This window comes from Mytilus galloprovincialis, chromosome 13 (assembly GCF_965363235.1).
Source record: "Mytilus galloprovincialis chromosome 13, xbMytGall1.hap1.1, whole genome shotgun sequence".
NCBI classification, from domain to species: Eukaryota; Metazoa; Mollusca; class Bivalvia; order Mytilida; family Mytilidae; genus Mytilus; species Mytilus galloprovincialis.
This window is the reverse complement of record NC_134850.1, coordinates 68981482-68995102: the sequence shown is the minus strand read 5'-3', so window position 1 is coordinate 68995102 and position 13621 is coordinate 68981482. Positions and strand designations below refer to the sequence as shown.

The following is a 13621-nucleotide window of genomic DNA, read 5'->3' as shown; positions in this document are numbered from 1 at the left end:
TAATAATAATAATAATAATAAAAATAATAATGATAATGATAATGATGATAATAATAATAATAATAATAATAATAATAATAATGACGATGATAATGATAATGATAATAATAATAATAATAATAATAATAATAATACAATGCATATTACACCAGTTATTATATTGCAATGCATGATAACATATATCATAATAATGGAACAGTAAAAGGTAGTTATTGTAAAAAGTAATATCACCCAAATACTGAACTCCGAGGAAATTAAAAACGGAAAGTCCATAATCAAATGGCAAAATTAAAAGCTCATACACATCAAAAGAATGGATAAAAACTGTCATAGTCCTGACAAATTAAGAAATTCGATATATCTTACTGTACATACCCTCGTTTTTTGTAGCATTTGATATCCAAATAGTGTTACGTTATTGGCAATATAAATAAACAAAATATAATAAAATGTCAAAAAAGACATATGTAATACATTTGTACTGACAAATCAAAAATTACAAAATGGGGTGGACGGTAAAACAACCGATCACCAATATCAAACCCATCCGAATAGATATATAAACAAACAACAACACATGATTCAGATTCCTCGACTTTGTACACAATGTGGAGGATAAACCCAGTTATACGCTTCCTCTTGTATCTATCTAGACCCTATATGAATATATGGAGTTATGTCCTTTTGGGACGATATGTCATTATTTTGAATAAATACCCAGGCGTTAACTAGTTACAATAAAAATAACTTCAAGGCTTGAAATAACATCAATTGTGTTGTTAGAAATTTTTTTTTTTGGGGAGGGGATACAATTTATCATCATAAATATTCGTTAAAAGTTTAAGGCAGTAACATTCCTCGTTTATTTTATGTATAAGTTGAAATACCAGGACAAAAACACGCCTTTAACGCATAATTCATTTTTTGTTAGTAACATGTAGGCTTTTTTAATGGAATTAGCTCCTAAACAGGTGCCTTTCTATGTCTGATTTGAAATTGTTTATGAAGAAGCGACACAATTTTACTGATCAGGTTTAAATAAAAAATCTATAAAATAGTTTGTTGAAGCTATAGATCACAAAAAACTAATCAAAGGTGTACATTGCAATTAAGGAATTTTTTTAGATAATAATTATAATGTAAAAATCATGTAACAGTAAAATCATAACAATTTGAGAAATAACACTTATTCATTCATAAACTTGAGGATTCAACTTGTCTTTAAGACATTCATTGAAGGTCGTCTGATTGTGGTTGAAACAATTTTTGTTTGTGCTGCCTAAATATATAATAGATTATTCTGATTTGTTTTTAATCTTTTGTCCAAGCAAACATTGATTGACTTGAATTTGAATCTTTGGACTGTTTAATGAAGTACAATGTAGCGAAATCATTTTACTAATCAGTCAAGTATGAGACATGAATTCATTTCCATTCGTCGATATTTTATATAGGTAAAAGGGGAGATAAGTCAAATACAAATAAGAATATGTGGTGTACGAAAGGAGATTACTAGTACATGGTCCGATTGCCACTGAGACAGCTATTCACCAAGTTCAAATGAAGTGGATGTCAGCAATTAAAGGCTATCGTTTGGCCTAAAACAATGAAAAACTAACAATCCGTATTATTGGCTATAAAAAGCTCCGACATGAAAAATATGAAACAATTCAATTGAGAAAACTGACAGCCTATGTTTGATTGTCAACGACACAATTCTCCAATAGAGACCAAATGACACTGACATTTAAAACAACTATGTCACCGTACTGCCTTTCGTTATAATATGATGTTAACATATTTTACTTCAGTGAACGCGAAGTTTTAATTGGTATCAACTTCTCTTACAATGAGGCATGAGCCGTCAGGGATTGTTTCTGTTGACACCTTTGGAACAGTAAAATGACAGAAATGTTATACGTGATGTGGAAACATGGACATTATATCATGAAATATTGTTTGTTTAAGTTTATCTTCATTATACCAAAGAATATATATTATAAGAATGTCATTATTTTTTATGGTTATCTAGTTTGATTATTTGTTTACAGATTTGATTTTATAGAAAAATACCAAGTAAACGCATACAAACTCATGTGTATAAGAATATGTCACTTAATATATAAATACGCGTTGACAAATAACTTTTTTAATTCATTACGAATATTGACTTGTAAAACAGGACCTTACATATTCTGACTGACCTGAAATTTGCATCACGTGCCTTTAAAACATATAAAGCTTATTTCTTTGCGTATTTTGTTTAAACTATTGCTGTGGTGTCCTGTTTAATTAATAATCTACTTATAAACCCTATCATTAGTGAGCGTAAACAGCCAACTAACTATCTGGAATGATGCCATACAAATGATCATCCTCTAGAAGTATACATGTAAAGATTAGTCAATGGAGAGACATTGCTAAGGAATTCATCGGCTTTCAATAATGCATACGAGTGATTTGTTCAATATCCAGCTTCTAAATGCTAACATCGTTATTTTTCCGCTATTACACGAGCTTCATCAAAATCTAAGGGTCATAAATCTCAGATGCATCGGAATGTATACTACTCTACATGTGGCATCCTTTATATATAGTTCATGCTTAGTGTAAATTCGGTAAATTTCTCTAAAACCAATTCAAGTTACAATTTAGGAAACGAGGAAACGAGGCCAAGATGATTGTCATTACGACAATTAGACATTATTCATGGTCACTCGGATAATACTCCGTGACGTCCAAAAGATTCCTTGTAAGCTGCAACCTTTTATTCAGGAAATCATGATAGAAAACACAAGCTCTGAGTCTAGGATATCGCAACAACCAGAAGACATGTTCTCAATAAAGTTCATATGCACTACTATTTTTTTCAAAGGTCAAAACATAGGGCTGTGCATATTTTCAACATTTAAATGCCCCAAACTTCTACATGTTCTAAGAGTATAAACTAACACTAAATTTCTTAACTACCCTATCTCGACTGTACGGTTACCATAGATTTCAATATAAACAATATTCACATGTATATTTACTGGTTACATTCTCAACTTATGTCTCTATGAGATACAACCTACAAATCAGAACTGAGAACCAGTATGTAAATAAAATTAATTATCTACGCTACGAATATTCAAAATCTCTCCAAAAGGGGCGTGGTTTGAGAAGCAGTTGTATTTACAAAGTGCAACCTTTAGCTAAAACGTAGTCTTCTCTTTCAAATACTGTACAAATCAATTTAAGCTTACGATAATATTATACACTTCATTGAACCTGTAAGGGTACATCAATTTAATTAAAAACTCATCGAGATTTGAGATTGTTTTTTTTAATTAGATTGAGGATACAAGTGTGTAATTTTTAATTAGTGGGAGTTTTGAACCAGCAGCTGCAGCTACGTGCGATATTTTCCTGACGTATTGGTGCGTTTCGTACGCAAAACATTTTGAACTATAATGTATCTCAGTTATCATTCGTACGAGTTACACTCAGCGACACAAATTTAAAATGTCACACAGTTCATCAAGTGTGATTTGAAAACGTTGTGTATATATTAAAAAAAAGAAGATGTGGATTAATTGTCAAGGAGACAACTCTTCACAAGAGACCAAATGACCCATAAATTGTAACAAAAACAGGTCACTGTACGGCCTTCAACAATGAGCAAGTTCCATACCACATTGTCAATTATAAAAGGCCCTGAAATGACAAATATAAAACAATTCGAACGAGAAAACTAACGGCCTAATTTATATACAAAAAAAATCTAGTTACTTTTTGTAACAGTTTCTGTTTATGATTTAGAGACGTGTTTTAGTGGTCCAGCATGAAAACGATAGCAAATAGTTAAGACTACCGTCGAAAATTTGTATAGATTGTGTCACACGTCTTACAGTGTGTTCCTTCTTAAAACATTGTTAAAAAGTTGATATCAGAAGTTGAGTGTAGCTTATGTCTCTGTTTTTATTGTAACATGTACAATGTAAAATAGTATCCTATTTGAAAATGACAAACAAAAAGGTGTACCTGTTTATTTTGATGATCAATACACTATAATATGTTAAAAATAGTTCACACTAAAAAATAATATGATTCAGATTCCATCACCTAGGTGAATCACGCCTAATTTACCACAGTAGAAAGAACGCCTATTTTATACATTAGCATATTCAATATAATTCGTGACTATACAATTTTACTTGCAACTTATTATGTGTTTTTTTCCCAACAGTGAAACACCTAAATCCTAATTATCCCATGGGATTTGTGAAAGCATACATGTATTATAATTTAGCTTCGATGCAACGAAATGTAAGTATTATACTATAAACCTTTAAAATTATTTCAAAAATAATATTTACATTATAATTTCAAATTAGAGACTGAACATTGACCAAGATGGGTTATTGTTTCTTTCTAAAAAAAAAATGATATTAAGAATTTGGTCATGGAAGGGAAAAAGATTTTTTTTATTGAAAGTTTGTGCCATTAAATTGTTGAACATGAAAAATATACTTACACGGTATAAGAATGAGAAGGGAAAAAAACTTGACCGCCCTCTCTTTTAACTGTCTTTCTCTAAAAGTATTCATGATATTAGTATATATTGTCCCATGTAATTGAATTTCTTTATTGTCATTTATTTTTTCTGTAAATTGATCTTAATTTCAGCGATATTTAAAAAAAAATAACTTATGTCAAATGAATATAATTACACGTACAAAATTACATCTAGTCAAGTATAATAAAGTAAACTAACCTTTATCCGTTAAATGTTGATAACGTATACCATAATGTGTTCTAAGGCCATTATAGTGGTGGCGTAAATAAGTAAACTTATTCAGAAAAAAGTAATATAGGATGCATACATGTAGTTTCCGCCTTTGAGCTTTCTGGTCAACCTTTCGCACAGGAGCCTGTAGTTCAGTTGGAGAGTTGGTTCGTTTCTGTCATATTTGGTGGGTTTCTTTTTCGTTTAATTGCTATTGGTAACATGAAAGGGAAGGGGATTGTAGTTGGTCCATTGTAGTTACGACGTAAGGAACATATCCGATATTAACATATTCGTTTAATTGCTATTGTTAACAAAAGAACATTCAGATGTCAAAGATAATGTGACAATGCCATGGCAAAAAAAAGTCATACACCAGTGTATACAAAACACAACATAGAAAGTCATAAACCGATGCATAATTTACTGTTTACTGTTAAATGCACAATGAAGATTTTGCCTGTCCGGGCCATATATGCCTACCCTTATCCGTCGACAGTCATCCTGTCAATTAAACTTCTTTCTAGTGAGCACCTTTACAAACAAATTATATTTATTGTATTTGATCTCTGCAGCTGGTTAATGGTTGTATCATTGTCAGTTATACCACATCTCCTTCAATATATAAGAAAGTAACAGAATTGACTGACTAATTTCGTTTTTTAAATTAGTTAATTTACACAATTATAAGCATGTACAAATTATGACTTGGGTAGAGAGTATTCTCATAGACATTTATACCACATCTTCTTATATCTATGCAGTACGTTATGAAATCCATGTTTTACCAGAGCATTCTCGTACCTAAAGAAATTCACATTGACGGAATGAAAAACCCAGCTGAATTGATAACAAAATTTAAATGTTAAACAAATCTAAGCCCTAAAACATTGGTATACATGTACAATGGTACACTCACATAAAGAACGGTATACATCAGTAATGATGTTATTTAACGATATACTGATCATATTTTCTTCCCTCCGGTCATTTTGTCTTTATGTACACGAACATCGTCAACCTACTGATCTTTTCATTGATATTGTAATACTAAATATATTTAATTGACATTTTGTTCCGTTTACATATAGTACAAGTATTTTTACTGGATTTTGACAATAAACAAGGTTTAATTTTTCTGGAGTGACTGTCTTTTTGCACTTTAGGTGAGTCTTTCATTAGTCACAATTTTAAGTTGATTTCAGTGTGAAAAATGTTGAAGTTGAATACATAGATTAGCACCGTTATTTAGGTATGACAAAATTGTCAATTATTTTACGGATTCGTCCATTGTTTTAAAGTTTATGCACACTAAAAGCTGAGTAAAGGGAGATAACAGGCTATCAATTTTAGCAAACCAATTTCAAAAGCATTGACACTTCTCATTTCCTTAGAGAATATTTAACCCTTAAGTCATGATCTATTCGTAGTTTTTATTTAAAAGACTACCTTTCAGATTTTTAGAAAAGGGGGTCTCGGTGACGAGAGATGTAAGTAGTTAGTTTACATTACATTGGTATATACTAGTAAATAACCTATAACTATTGAAGAACGTTGCAAGTTAAATCCTGTCAGGTGTTTTCAACTCCAATCTTAATTGTCAAGGATCATCAGTTTAGCTAGTGAAGATCGATTGTTCTCTGGTCATTCTAGCTTCCGCTCCCAATAGAAACTGACCGTCGTGATATCCAGACACTCCCGTCTCCATCTCCATTACAAATTGTAACTAACTCTTTCGATATAGCCAATAGCCATGATGGTGGCGTTAAACACCAAGGTTCAATCAATCATGCATCAAGAAACAGTACAAGTTGTGAAAGATACACACCATAGATTTCCGCAAAAGAATTAACAGCATTTGATTTGAAATGGATGTGGTTTTTTTCTTTCGGCCAAGGTTTTATCGGATGTCTTTATGACCTTTGTTTGTGCTGGCTCCTTGCATTGCTATCTTATTTTATCCAAAATACACCGTTAATGACAATTCGTGAGTTGCACAAATACATACTAACTACAAACATTGTATTGTGCTAAAAACAAAAAAACTACTTCTTATAAATATTATGAATCCGAAGTACAAAATGTATGTTTTACAAGAGCTGCGAAGGATACTAGAGCCGGGGACATTCAACCTCGCAAGTCAAAAATAAACAACGAAAAAGAAAAACACAAACAGACAAAGATCAGTACATCAAACACAACATAGAAAAACAAAGACTAAGCAACACGAACCTCACTACAAACTGGGAGTGAGCACAGTGCTCCGAAAGGGTAAGCACACTCTGTTAAATTACTCTTCATCTGTAATGTTCAAAGCCAAATCTTTGAGAGCCAAGTTTGTGAATGTATCGAAAACAATGAAGAGCTATTATATGTTTTGGGTGACACATTTTTGAAATGTTTGAACGATATTTGAATTATAGTTGTTTATTATTTTATGGTTATTGCGTGTGATACGAAAGTGTTTACAATTAAAGGTGGAGTACTTTTATTTACAATGAAATCTTAATAATAAATTAATAAAAAAATCTAGGTATATATGGTGTTCATAATTTGATTTCGGTGGGTAGTTCTTATTTGCATGTTTAGATAGGTATTGTATCATTGTTTCTTTTAATTTTATTTCTATTTATGCCAAAACGTTTACTAACAATAACAGTGGCTGTTTTATATAAAGTTTTTTTATATAATTTTATAGATATATTATACTTAAAAATTATATATGAAGAACGTTTAGTGATACATTGATGTCATTTGACACGCTTTATGAGATGTGGGCTATTGTTTGTAGGGGGAATATGTGAAATGTGGTAATGGGGGGGGGGGTTTAGAATTCTGGAATAAAAATGAAAAAAGGGGAAAAAATCCCAAAACAAAGCGGAATTTTGGAAAGGAGCTACTGAACATCGTGTCAGCTCCTCCTTTGAGTGACACTATTTTTATTCAAACCGTTTTTCTTGTAGATTCCTTCCTCAAAAAAAGATTCAAAAATGGGAATGATTTATCTACAGTGTGTTGTTATTTTACTGTATTGTTCTAATGTACATGGGAAAAAATCCGGAGCGTTGCAATCATCATGTGACAATATGACGCCAGGACATACAGGTACTGCACAGACTAGTCCTGCGCCTTACCGAGTGGTAGTAAGCAAAACCAAGTATACTGGAGGAGACACGATCTCAGGTATAATCAAAGTTTTACATGTTGGAAAAGAGGGATTTTTAAAAGTCTAATCTTTACATAAGCTTTGGATGATATTTACAATGTACAACAGCACACTTATTCAAAAATCATCCTTAATTGTAACTTGAAGTTTAAACTAGTTTTATCGAATTTGTAATATTATAGATAATTAGGAGATGTATTATGATTGGCAATGAGACACCTTCGGAAGCCAGTAAGTGTCAGGATGGAGTTTTTATTTTTAAGTCGTTAAAACGACTTAACTTATCTAACTCGTTATAACAACTTAGCTAATCGTTATAACAACTTAGCTAAATCGTTTTCACAAGTAAGTTAAGTCGTTATAACAAGTTAGCTATGTCTTTATAACGACTTAGAAGTAAAACTCCACCCTGACACTGGCCGGCTTCCATACACATCTGCCTATCCACAAGAGTTAAAATGACGTACTAACCATAAGTCACCGTACAGCTTTCATCAATGAGCAAACTCAATGCCGCATAGCAAGATATTTGTTTCAATCGGACACTATTAGCTAAATAAAAAAATCCTATTAAAAATCAATTAGGGTACATATAATTTACATCGAGTTCCGATATATCATTCATTTAGTCTGAGAAGTCAAACTTGATATTAAAAACACGAACTGGACAGTGCTTGTATAAAACAGCGTAGTATATAAATAATTATCTTACTAACTCGATATATTGAACTGTATTAAATTGATTTAAAACAAATGCAAAACTTTTAAGATGCTCCACGTGATTTATTCCCTAATGTAAACAGTATATAACTTGCTTTTTTTTTTTTTACACTTTCCTAAAATTAATGCATGAAATATTAAGTAAGGGGATGAAATTACATGTTTTAAAATGTTTGGTGCAAAATCTCTATGTTAAGTTGTGATTTGGTCTAGTCAAAAACAAAAGTAAAAAAAAAGTACAAAAATGTATGTTTAAATTTGAAACTGTCAAACTGAAATTTAGACCCCCCTCAACATAGAATTGTCAATATCTAGTTAGAGCTGGTAGACTTTTCTAAAATTTTTGACATTATTTGTCCCAATAGTAGTACACTTTACTGTTAAAATCTTTTTGAGATAGAGCAAGTGTCTTTTTTTTAATTTGAATTTATATTTTAAATAAAATGCACTACGAATTAACTTTGTTCTCGGGCCATTAGCTATGCTATGACATAATATGTTGTGGTATGATTGCAATGAGACAAAAATGAAAAGAAATCCATAGAGCACAAAATAAAATGGATTTAAAGCAACTGAAGTTCATCGTACTTTATACAAAGTTTTTTTCTAGATAATTTTTTTCTAGATAATTTTATCAGTCAGCTGTATAGGTCCAGTCGTGTCAAAATGTGAAAAATTTCAAACAAAATAAAAAAAAAACAACCTACAGCTGTATCGGTAAACAAAAGAAAACAAAACATATTATCTACAATGTACAAAAATGATGTAGCTTACTTGATGTAACAATTGTATGTATTCTTTTTTTTAAGTAACACTACAAAAAACTGCTTCAAATCAGTTCAGGGGATATCTGATGCAGGCCAGGAACCAAGCTGGGAAAAAAATAGCTGGTTTTAACCTTATAGCGAATTCCAAATATCTTCAGTGTGATAACCCAGTAAGTTACTTTATAGATGTAACTATTCATTGTTATAATAGTATTGATTGTATCTAAATGAATAACTGAAGATATTAATTGTCATTTGAAGTTCCTAGGTCACTTAATTCAACAAGTATAAGAAACCTTTAGTTTATATGAAGAGATATATGCATGTTTTAACCACCCTTAAGATCAAAGACCTAGGACAAGGATTAAGGTTAACAACTTCTGTGTGATTTCATCACCTGTCACATAATTCAAAACATACATCGGGTTGTTGTCTCTTTGACACATTCCCCATTTCCATTCTCAATTTTATCTAATAGTTAATGACACATATTTTACATCCCGGATCTATGAACACGTGATCAATCATGTGCACTTTTAATTTGAGAAACGTGATAATTTGAGACAGTCCACCTTTTAGATATTTGTTTATTATTACTTACACATCTATCTTAATCTTTAAAACCGCATCTTTATAATATAAATACAAGCAACCGCTTTTCAAAGTTCATAAATCGATTGAGAAAAAAACAATTCCGGGTTACAAAAATAAACTGAGGAAAACACATCAAATATAAGAGGAGAACAACGACATAACAGAAACACAACTTTACACTAAAATGCAACACACACAGAATCGAACTATTATATAACAATGGCCATTTTCCTGACTTGGTACAGGACATTTCAGAAACAATGGTGGGTTGAACCTAGCCAAACCCCCCGCTTTGATGGCAATGTTGAATATAACATAAAAATGACAACATTACATGACAGGACTACTACCCAAATAGACAGGAAGTAAATGAATTAGAGGAGTCAGTATATAAAGCTATATCGATGGCCTGTTGCATGTTTAAACGTTTGTCTAAATCCAATATATCTTCATTTACCAATGGTAGTCAAAATTTCATCCCGGACTTTCACTATTACAGGTCCTAACTATTGCATTCATTATATATATATATATTCTCGTCCTGAACATGCATGGAATATTTGTCATTGGGCACAAAGCACCAAACAATCAACCAATAATCAATAAAACATGTCTCCCCAAATGAAAGCATTTAAGTCATCGCCTATTACTATAGTGGTATTTGACTTCTCAAGAATGGAAAGTCTCAATATCAAAACTTTTGCCATCGTGTTTACATTGGTATCCGTATATCTTGTTTGACGATTATCAATTATATCAATACCATGGATTTAACGGTCAACAAGAAACCATGTAAAGGATATATTAATTTACACAATAAGAGCAAACAAAGACTGTAAATTCAACAAATGTGTGCGACGTTTTCATTTTTGCGAAAATGTTGTTGTTTTACCACCACAAGGTCGATACATGTACTGGTGAATTGTAAGTTCCCAAGGATACTAGTGGTGGTAAAAAAACAAAAGTGGTGCATTCCAACAAATAAAGTATCTTCGGTAATGCTATTTGAAAAGTTAAAATCCGAAATTTAAAACAACGAGTTGATAACACTTATTATTTTTCAAAATACAACCCTTGTTTGATTTTAGACATCTACATTTGCCATGTGAAGAGAGGCACAAGATGCAAAGAGGTATTCAAACTCGTTAAGTCAGAACAAACTGATAATGCCATGGCAAAAGACAAATGGCATGGCAAAACATGAAAAGCGATAAAAAAAACACACACACAGATGTGTTGCATAGTCGATATACATTTTCGAACGGAACAACAACCAATCCAAAAGAGCAGAAAATAGCCCAAACTGACTAATGACTCTTCATGTTTATAGTTTAAATGGTTTAATTTTCTAACTTTGAAAGTATCAATATTTGTTATCCTGTCCTCTTTTCCGCAGTCTTTGATCAAAGTCATACGAATTATTTCGTACTTTAGTCAGAAAACTTTGTACAACCTGTTATTAAATATGTTTTACTTTATTATTTAAAACCACACCATTAACATGAATAACATACTTACTATCAACAGAAAGATGCCGTTACACACACAGAAGCCTCGGATAAAGACAGCGTTACTTTTCAATTTACAGCCCCACAAACATCACAGGGGAATATTACAATCTTGTAAGTATACTTTTTAAAGAATACATATAGTGCAACACTAATCAAAACATCTGTTCAGAATAGCGACTTGTTGACAGTCTGCCATTGAAATAGTTCGAAAAAACACACGTATGCACGTTAATGGAATGTTCCACTTAAGAAATTTCGTATTACAAGCTAGTCGTTATATTAAGCCTACATTACGTAATTAACACATTTCTATAAAAATGTAAGAGTCGATCATCTTCATTTTGAAATAATTTATTTTGTTCTTTCACCGAAGTACAAGGTCAAAAATAATGAAACTGCATTTTAATTAGAATGGCGTATAATACATGTAATAAGTGCTAATCGTTACATTGTATGGTGTATAACTGACGCGTCAGTGTTTATCGCTACATTGAATGGTGTATAACTGACGCGTCAGTGTTTATCGCTACATTGAATGGTGTATATCTGACAGTCACACGTCAGTATTTATAGTTACATTGTGATGGCGTATACCTGACACGTCATTTTATTGCTACATGTACAGAAATGTACTTGTGTATGTTCTTATTATCGGGATGCTCATAAAAACAATCCGTATTATCAAACGAGTTATAAAAATACATGTCAGAATTTGTTTGGTTTTTATTTCAGTACAACTGCCGTTGAAAGTTACAACACGTACTGGGTGATGATGAAGTCGGATACAATAATAGACTCAGCAGCCACTGGTGCCTCATCAAGATTCCTTCCTAATTGTCTTCTAGTTATCGTTGCTCTGTGTTGTTTTACCTGAACCGACACTGAAGACAGCAGAAAAAGTGAAAAAGTTCAGAAGGGAATTTTTCAAAGACTGAGAAATGACGTTTAGTATAATTTTAATTGGAATCATACTATCCTTACGTAAGAAGGGTTGTTACAACAGAAATTTTCATTTTAGAGTTATCTCCAGCTGTAAGATAGTTTTGTAAAAAATATTTTTACATAAAGAAAGAATAATAGTTTTTATATAATAAGGATTGTTGATTTCACACAAAACCTGAATGAAAATGTGATTATGATTAGCGTATTACATATATTGATATAATGTGAATCAAATTTGGACTTTGATAATTTAAACTGTTCTGCCTATTTATCGACACACATATTTGTTTTCATTGTGTGTTGGGGTTTTATTTATTATTTATTTTTGTATCACAAATGCTTTTTATTAAAATACTTGCCCTTTCTAAAAATAATGTTGAAATTTAATTTGCATAAAAAGATAGTTAGTACATTTAAAAAAATCTTGTACAAACTCAGCAATTTTTCAGTCCATCTTTTGTATCAGAATTGTTCAAAAATGTGTGACATGTTTGCCACTGAACGTAAAGCAAACAATAATCAATCAATCATGTATGTACATTAATATGTTATGTTTATGTTTCTTCATCGATCATAACACTAATAGAGAAAATTAAATCCTTCAAATTTATGTTATTATTGTTTTAATTATTTGGTATGCTGAGTTTGAGTATACAAAACCGGTATATAGAAACCAATAGTATATGCATTTTGGTAGACAATTTTGACTTTTTTATTCATAAAAAGAGTCTAGTGAATTGGTATTCTAGCCAATGTTAATAAACAAAATTAGTTCTTGTTGTTTTCTGTGGTCTCTTCATTGTAGCGTATTCGTTACGAGAAGATCGTGGGTTAGAAATCAGACAGAATCAAACCAAATACTGTAACATGCTGCTTCTCCACTAAACACACGACGCACCATTTCATACTGCCGATCAGATCAACTCGATGATCCCGATTGTTCAAATTTCCACGACCAAGCGTAACCAAATTTTTGATCGGGCCTGTTTACGACTCATATCCGACTGCTATCCGAATGTACATGACCTTAACTCGACCCTTCAAGACTCCATCACGACTCCAACCCTACCCCTAATTGATTAAATAGTCGATAATTCCGACCAATCCACGAACTCTACACGATCTTCACTCGACTAGCAAGACCAAATCAACT

At 31.6% G+C, this 13621-nt stretch overlaps 1 protein-coding gene across 3 annotated transcripts; it reads left to right on the top strand.

Moving 5' to 3' along the window:
• The first annotated feature begins 4206 nt into the window (after positions 1-4206).
• LOC143056073 (putative defense protein 3) lies at positions 4207-13078 on the top strand. 3 transcript variants are annotated; one of them, XM_076229152.1, is made up of 6 exons: positions 5830-5934; positions 6225-6258; positions 7732-7951; positions 9464-9591; positions 11543-11637; positions 12259-13078. In XM_076229152.1, exons 3-6 carry the CDS (start codon positions 7759-7761, stop codon positions 12398-12400), a joined length of 558 nt encoding a protein of 185 aa, XP_076085267.1. In that variant the 5' UTR covers positions 5830-5934; positions 6225-6258; positions 7732-7758; the 3' UTR covers positions 12401-13078. The 3 variants fall into 3 exon arrangements, with proteins under 3 accessions (XP_076085264.1, XP_076085266.1, XP_076085267.1); XM_076229149.1 differs by lacking the exons at positions 5830-5934; positions 6225-6258 and adding an exon at positions 4207-4308; XM_076229151.1 differs by lacking the exon at positions 6225-6258 and having other exon boundaries at positions 5782-5934.
• Positions 13079-13621: the final 543 nt, after the last annotated feature.